The sequence below is a fragment of the Myodes glareolus genome, chromosome 15 (assembly GCF_982192425.1).
Source record: "Myodes glareolus chromosome 15, mMyoGla1.1, whole genome shotgun sequence".
NCBI classification, from domain to species: domain Eukaryota; kingdom Metazoa; phylum Chordata; class Mammalia; order Rodentia; family Cricetidae; genus Myodes; species Myodes glareolus.
In genome coordinates, this window is record NC_142040.1 from 37,313,458 (window position 1) to 37,321,332 (window position 7,875).

General features: G+C 44.2%; 1 protein-coding gene across 1 annotated transcript; it reads right to left on the reverse strand.

The window, feature by feature from the left end:
* Positions 1 to 2,766: 2,766 nt before the first annotated feature.
* On the reverse strand, positions 2,767 to 3,191 carry LOC125406050 (nuclear transport factor 2). The gene has a single exon (XM_048442842.3). The coding sequence runs from the start codon at positions 3,163 to 3,165 to the stop codon at positions 2,782 to 2,784; it is 384 nt and encodes a 127-aa protein (XP_048298799.1). The 5' UTR covers positions 3,166 to 3,191; the 3' UTR covers positions 2,767 to 2,781.
* Between the last annotated feature and the right edge of the window lie 4,684 nt (positions 3,192 to 7,875).

Sequence of the window (7,875 nt, forward strand, 5' to 3'; positions counted from 1 at the left end):
CTCATGTTCCATCTGCCTGACCACAATTTCTATGCACACTACCAGCTTCAATTGGTGAGTTTCCCCCATTCTAGTCAGCTTAACCTTTTTTCCAAACCTGAGGAATTGATGGTTGAGCTTCTGGAAACCTTCTGCTGTTCCTAAAAATAGGGGACAGTCCCTAACCATGGTCTTTATGGCTATGGTTGAGCCCTTTGCTGACAATCATCTCTCTTAGCTAAAATCATGTTTGGACAGTTATCCTACGACTGGGGGCCCAGGGTCCCTCAGATTTTTCTTTCTCTTTTCTTTTCTTTTTCTATTCTTTCCTTTTGGATCACTCATAAGTGGTCCCCACCATGACCTCTCTGGTTTCCAAGTTGCGCTGACTGGATTCAGTCAGGCTTTAACACCCCGCCTGTAGGTGGAAGACACTCTCTTACAAGCCCTGCGGTGTTAGGCACCATAAAACACCCACCTATAGAGGGAAGACATCCCGCTATAAATCTTGTGGTGCCGCCATTTTTGAGACTTTTCACAGTTACAGCTATGGGTAGCAAGTAATCTAAGACCATAAATTCAGTCCCCCCTCCATACCTTTTAGAGGCCTCAAACCCCTGGTCTTAATCCTCTACTCACAGATTCCCACACTTGTCCATCTTTGTTCAAAAAATGACCTTACAATTTAGATAACGATTTAAAGTGGCCACCTAATGGCACCTTTGATCCCGATATTCTACGGGAGCTTTCTAACTACTGTCAGTGCACAGGCAAAAGGAAGGAGTTTCCCTATATCCAAATCTTTTACTCTCTAAGCTCTAAGTCCCAATCTTATAATCTCACCTTTCATGATATTTATATGATTCTATCTAATAACCTACTTTCTGAAGAGCGCAGGCGAGTTTGGGAGCTGGCCAGACTACATGCAGGTGAGATTCACCAAACACATGCAACACACCCTCTGGGGGCAGAGGCGGTCCCCGAGCAGGAACCTCACTGGGACTATAACACTCCAGGTGGGATTTTACCTAGGGACTGGTTTTTGACTTGCTTTCTGGCAGGTCTCCATCAGGCTGCCCTCAAGCCAGCGAACTATAATAAACTCTCAGAGGTCATTCAAGATAAGAAAAGCCCTGCATTTTTGGAACACCTCACTAAAGCGCTGTTACAATATACTAATTTAGATCCAGAAACCATGGAAGGCAGACAGTTACTCACGACTCATTTTTTTCTCAGTGCTACCCTGACACTAAGGCTCCTTGATCCTATAGGCACAGGTCTTAGAGTTGGCTTTTAAGGTGTACCATGTGAGAAATGCCAAAGCCTACAAACACTGTCACGTACTAGCCACAGCCCTCTGACTGTCTGAAGTGACAGACCACCTTATCCATGCTGTCTGTGCTGCTCCCTTACCCCCCAGGTCTCAAGAATCACCAGGCCCAAATGTCAAATGTGGTAGAGCCAGTCACTGGGCCCGAGCATGCCCTAATCCTCATCTTGGTTCCTCAAGACCTTGTCCAAGAAGCCATAATGAAGGACATTGGGCAGTTGATTGTCCTCATGCACATCATGGCATGGAGACATCAAGCCCAGAAAATTCCCAAGTTGACCTTCTAGGTCTGGCCATGGATGAGTGAGGCTCCCCGGGCTCCTTTGACCTAATCACAACCGTCATCTGTAATAGGGAGCCACGGGTAAACATCACGGTATTAGGATGACCCATCTCCTTCCTCTTGGACACGGGAGCCACATACAAGTACTGAGGGAATTCTGGGGGTCTACCTCTCCTCCTTGTCTCCCTGTTGTTGGGGTAGAAGGACAGCCTTTTGTACCTCAGCAGAAACCACTCAACTATGTTTTTAAGGGTATTTATCTCACTCATTCATTTTTAGTCATGTCTACCTTCCTGGTACCTCTTATGGGAAGAGATTTTTTTAGCAAAAGTAGGAGCTTCCATTTCATTTGCTCCTTCCATTCACCTGGCCCCAGACGTGCCAACAGTTCCCCTCCTCCTCCTTCAAGCCTCCCAACCTCCCAGCCCCAACATGTCTTTTCCTCTACCAGACTCTCAGGTAGGCCCCAGTCTGGGACACCCAAAACCCTTCTGTTGCTAAACATCATTCCCTCATCATTATCCAATTACAAGACGCTACTAAGTACCCCCTCTCTCTCCAGAGCCTTAGGGGACTTCTAAGAGAAAAAGCTACTTCACCCTACCTCTCTTCCCTTTAATACCCCTATACTTGCTGTTAAAAAAATCCTAACAAAACCCATCGCCTTGTTCAAGACCTCTGGCTCATTAACTCTGCAGTGGCCCCTCTTCATCCTGTAGTGCCTAACCCTTACACACTTCTTTCCTCTATCCCCCCAGGAACCTCCCACTTCTCAGTTCTAGATCTTTTTTGTTTTTTAACTGTTAAGAAAACTTTTGTGGTTTTATTGTATCATGAGGCATTGAAACATCTGAACAAATCAATATCTGGGTGGTGAGGCAGCTGCTTTCTCCTTCACTTCTTTGGGTTATTAGAGCAACTTGTCAGTAGATTAAAAAACTAAATAAAACAAAAACAGACAATCTTTTGCATTACTTAAGTCTTTCCAAGGCATGCGCTGGTATAACACAAACGTCTCCTGTCAGATGCATCCAAACATCATGCACAACACCGTGGTGACAGAAGCGCACTGCACCCACTCCCACCTTAGCCCTGCTCATTTGTGTATGATATTTGAAGCATCTGGAGGAGTGAGATAGTATTGGGAAGAGGAGGGAGGAAGAAACAGCGTCAGCGTCTGGCCAGGAGGTCAGCCGAAGTTGTGCAGGACAAACCTGAACATGTCATTGGTGCAAACCCAAGCGTCATTGATGTTCTTTAATAGAAACATCTGGTGGAAACCCATGAGGGGATCTTCATCGGCTTTGAGCTGGCCTACAACCATGCTGATGATACAGCTATCTGGTGTAGGCTGATGGTCCTGCGCCGTGATACTATGCTGGATTTTCTGGAACTGAAGGCTAGACAATTTCTCCACAATGGCAGCTTTCCCCTGGAACTGCTGTCCTTCCCACGTAAGGCATGATGCATCAATGTAAATTGTGCCTAGTTGGGTTCTGTCGTTATCAAATAATTGGTAGTAATGCGGAATAAAGCTGGATCCAATCTGCTCCCAAACTGGCTTGTCTCCCATCCTGGAGAGTCACCCACCTCACTAAAACCCGTGGGACTTGTCCTGCGCTACCTTCTCGCCAGCAAGAACGACACGGGGCACTTAGGATACTTCTGCAGTAAAGCTTTAATACGTCTTGAGAGGGAGAGCATCAGCTTCCAAAGCGGAGACCCAGAATGAGGGGAACCCAGCCCTTATAAAGGAAACAGTCCTCGCTTCTGACGTGTCACTCTTGGATTGGTCCGCTGCCCATTATCCCAGGTGATGCCTCGGAAGTAGGCAGGGACGCAGCGGTAGAGAGTTACCAAGCACGTGCGCTGGGATTAAAGGCGTGTGCTACATCACCTTGAACTCACAGAGGTCTGCCTGTCTCTGCCTCCCAGGCATCGGGACCAAAGGCGTGTACTACCACGCCTTGAGATTGCAGAGGTCAATCTGCCTCTGCCGCCCAGGCATCAGGACTAAAGGCGTGTACCGCCACACCTTGAGGTCACAGAGGTCAATCTCTACCTTTGTTCCTAGAAGCAATGGAGAATGTGGTCCGGCCCTCCACAGGGACTGGCACGATGGTGGCAGCAGCAGCGGCAACCCAGTGCGGTCTCTCAGTTCTAGGTCTTAAGGACACTTTTTTTTCTCTATTCCTCTAAGCTCTTGATCTCAAAATATCTTTGCCTTTACCTGGATTTACTCTGACACTCACTCTTCACATAACTTACCTGGACTGTCCTTCCCCAGGGATTCAGGGACAGCCCACACTTATTTGTTCAGACTTTAGCTTCTAATCTACTCTCACTGTCTCACCTTAAACCTTTTACTCTTCCAGCTCAAGATACCCCCTCGTATTAGTAACTCAAACAGGGCCCTGTTCCCTTAAGTTCCAGAGGACACCAAGATCAGCCACTCTTTCTCCAGTTCCAGAAAAATAAAAGTCTCATCACCGTACTCAATTCTCCTGTGCCCCAAACTCCATATACTCCCCTTCTTCCTCTTTCTTCTATCTCCTTTACCAACTTCTCTGTATCTCCAATGTCATGCTTAGATTTCCAGTTAACCACTCAGCTGTTATTACAGCTACCATGATTAAACATAGAGCCAGAGGTATTAGGATTGCCAAAAGCCCAGGTGGTAACAATAACGAATTTGGGGACATTCACAGCCCCAAACTCCAAAAACTCACAAAACAGACTTTAACATAACAGGTTTATCACTGACTGCAGCAGTGTCTCCTGGATATTAAGGCAATATCATGGTGATAAAGAGAACAAGTGCCTTAGGATTTGCTTTAGGTAAAACATTAAAAGGTCTAATAATTCCCCTTCCTAATAATTCCCTCTTTTCCTCCCTTCTCCCCACTGTATTCCATTCCATCACTATATCATCGTAATCATAAGCTTTTAATGTGTCTAAAATTTATTTCTTTTCAATTTTTTCATAGCTCCAGGGAGCCAATTGGACCTATTTAAACGAATCAGACTCGCCCAGAATAAGTATCATTTAATTCTTCCTGGTCTTGGGAACCCCTGGAAAATTCCCTCCTCACCCACCCCCCCAAAAAAAACCCCTCTGTCTTCCATCTTGGGACTCTTCTCCCTTAATCACCGGGATCTAAAATGTTTTTCCAACATAATTTTCTCCTTTTCCAGCATCTTGCAAGGTCCAAGCTGCCAGCCAGACTGTTATAGAGCCTGGAAACACACACACACACACACACACACACACACACACACACACACACACACAAAAGTAATCAGCCACCCCAAGATGTGGTCAAGCATCTCAACTCTCCGACGTCCACAAAATCAGCAGGAAGCAGTCACGAGAGACCTTACAATGCCCCATTATTCTCACCCATTAAAAAGACCAAACTCCCCAAATTTTTATAATAAATAAAAGGGTGGAATGTAATGATTTCAGCCCCCAGGTTCTAGAGGTCAGATGGGCAGACAAGCCCTCAGGCAGAAGTGCCTAATGGCCCCCAGGGACTTTAAAGGGCCCCGTGTGACCCACATGTTACGTGGATTGAGTCATCTACATATGACTCAGCTAAATCCTTGCATGCATACGTGAGCCCCGTCATCTGCGTATGACACAGCCACGCCAACCCCTGTACACATGCACTAGGCCGCTTTTAAAAGCTGGACGCACCATTTCTCTCTCTCTCTCTGCACTCTGACATCCCCAGGCCTGTACACGCATAAGTGGGTTTGTTGCGTGTTCCATGTTTCCTTCTCACTCGCGCCAGGTAATTTCAGGTGTGCCTAGTAAATCTCTGACTTTCCTGTTCTTGGTGTAATTAGGAAGGCACAATAGAATTCCTGGTTCCAAGGTGGTGGGGATTTTATTTTACCAAAGAATTATTTTGTTTACAGTGGCTACCATTTTTATCCTTCATTGAAGCCCACACAAAATTTCTCAAAGGGAAAGACATTAATAGTGAGAATCAGAACTCGCTCTGCAGACCAAGCTGGTCTTGAACTCACAGAGATCTGTCTGTCTCTGCCTCCTGAGTGCTGGGATTAAAAAAAATGAAAAACAAACAAACAAACAAAACAACAACAACAACATACCCTCATGCCAGGCATAGGTGGCGCATGCCTTTATTCCTAGCATTCTGGAGGCAGGCAGAACATCATGAGTTCAAGAACAGTCTGGTCTACAAGACCTAGTTCCAGGACAGCCAGGGCTGTTATGCAGAGAAAACTGTCTCAAAACACAAAGCAAAATAAACAACAAAAAAAAGTGTGTGCCACAATGACCTACTCACACTTTCTTCTTTCTTCTGCATCTAAGCATACCTTTAAGCATACTGCACCTGTTTGGTTCAGAGATTTTCTCAGTCTGGACCTGGCCTTGTAGGAGACTGTCTGACCATGTGAGTCAAGCCTTAAAGGGCCAGGTTACCTGCAGCATGGCATTGGTGGCTGGTTGCATCCTCCTTGGGTTGATTCTGCAGGCTACCCAAATGGTTCTGAGCTGCCGTCTCTGCCTTTCCATGACAGCCTAGTCTCATGCCAATGGGTGCTGCTGGGAAGCTGCATTACTTGCCCAAGCTCTGGGAGGTTCTTGGGCCAGCGCTGCAGCAGGTGTTTCTGTGACGTGCTGAGTGCTGTGCCACCCCCAGGTTGGGTGCCAGAAAGCCTCTAAAATAATCTATTTCAGCAAAGTTGCAAGATACAAAAATCACTCACAAAAATAAGTAGCTGTTCTGTGTACCAATAACAAGAAGGCTGAGGAAGACACTATGGTGACACCAAAAAAGATGAGACAAAAATCCTAGAATTCTTACAGAACTAGAAAAATATGCAAAGATAACCAGAGCAAGTCTAACCAAAGGGAACAACGCCATGGGGGTGATCATTCTAGATCCCAGGATACATTATAAAGGTATAGCAATAAAAGCTGTATGGTGTTGGCACCTAAGAGACATGTAGACCAATAGGCAAAACAGAAGGCCTAACCAGACATTTGATATTTGATGACAATGCCAAAAAATACACACTGAAGGAAAGATAACACCTTCCACAAATGGACTGGGAAAATGGGGCTCACATGTAGAAAAAAAAGGAATTTTGTTCAAAATCTGTCACTCTGTACAATAAACCAACTCCAAATGGATCAAAGGCCCCACTGTACAGCCCGGTACTTCTAGAGGAAAACATAGACAATCCCACATACTATATAAAAGTAGGCCATGACTTCATTCAAGAATTAGTCCAATAGTTAAAAAATGGAATCTTATAAAACTAGAAAGCTTCTGTGCAGTAAACAAAAAGTAGGCTGTGGATCAGAATGAGAAAGTTCTCAAAGAAGAAATAAAACTTGCTAAGAAACATCTCAAAAAGTGTTAAAAAACATCCTTAGCATTTAGGTAAGTGCAAATTAAAACTACTTTAAGATCTCATCTTACTTCAGCCAAAATGGCCAAGATCAATAAAGCAACCACCGACAAATACAAAAACTAGATTTAGCATGTGACCCAGCTATACCATTTCTTGGCATATGTCCAAAGGGCTTGGCATCCTACCCCACAGACATCAAATATGCCTCGGTCATGTTCATTGCTAGTCTATTTACAATACATAGAAAATGGTTACAGCCTGCATGCCCTTTGTCTGATGAATAGATAATGAAAATGTGATATATAGTATATATATATATATATATGTATATATATATATGTATATATTTAATCTTCTGCTATAAATCAAAATAAAACCACGTGATTTACAGGTAAATGGATAGAACTTGAAAATATTTCAGTGGATGGGGTAACTCAAACCCAGAAAGGAAAATATTACATGTTCTCTGTCATCTGTGGTCCCTAGTCAAAATCCTCAGATTTCAGAAGTGAGTATACAACCCGGAGTAACCACAAAAACCAGGGAAACCAAAGGGAATGAAGGTGGAGAGGCAATCCAGGAAGGGGAATAGTAAAATACAGGTGCTACAGGGGGAAATGGGAAAATTAGGTGGAAGAAGCTTACCTGGGGAGTCGGGAGGTCAGAGAATACAGAGGAGAGGGTGGTGGGATAAAAAACAGTAAGGGATTTGAAAAAAGTTATAGATGAGTATATTATTTCATGTTTACTTAAAGTTATACATTTATAAGTTATAGATGATAGATAGATAGATAGATAGATAGATAGATAGATAGATAGATAGATAGATAGGTGATATAGCTCTAGACCAATGTAGATGTATAGTTTAAATGAAGTTAGACCACCACTTGGG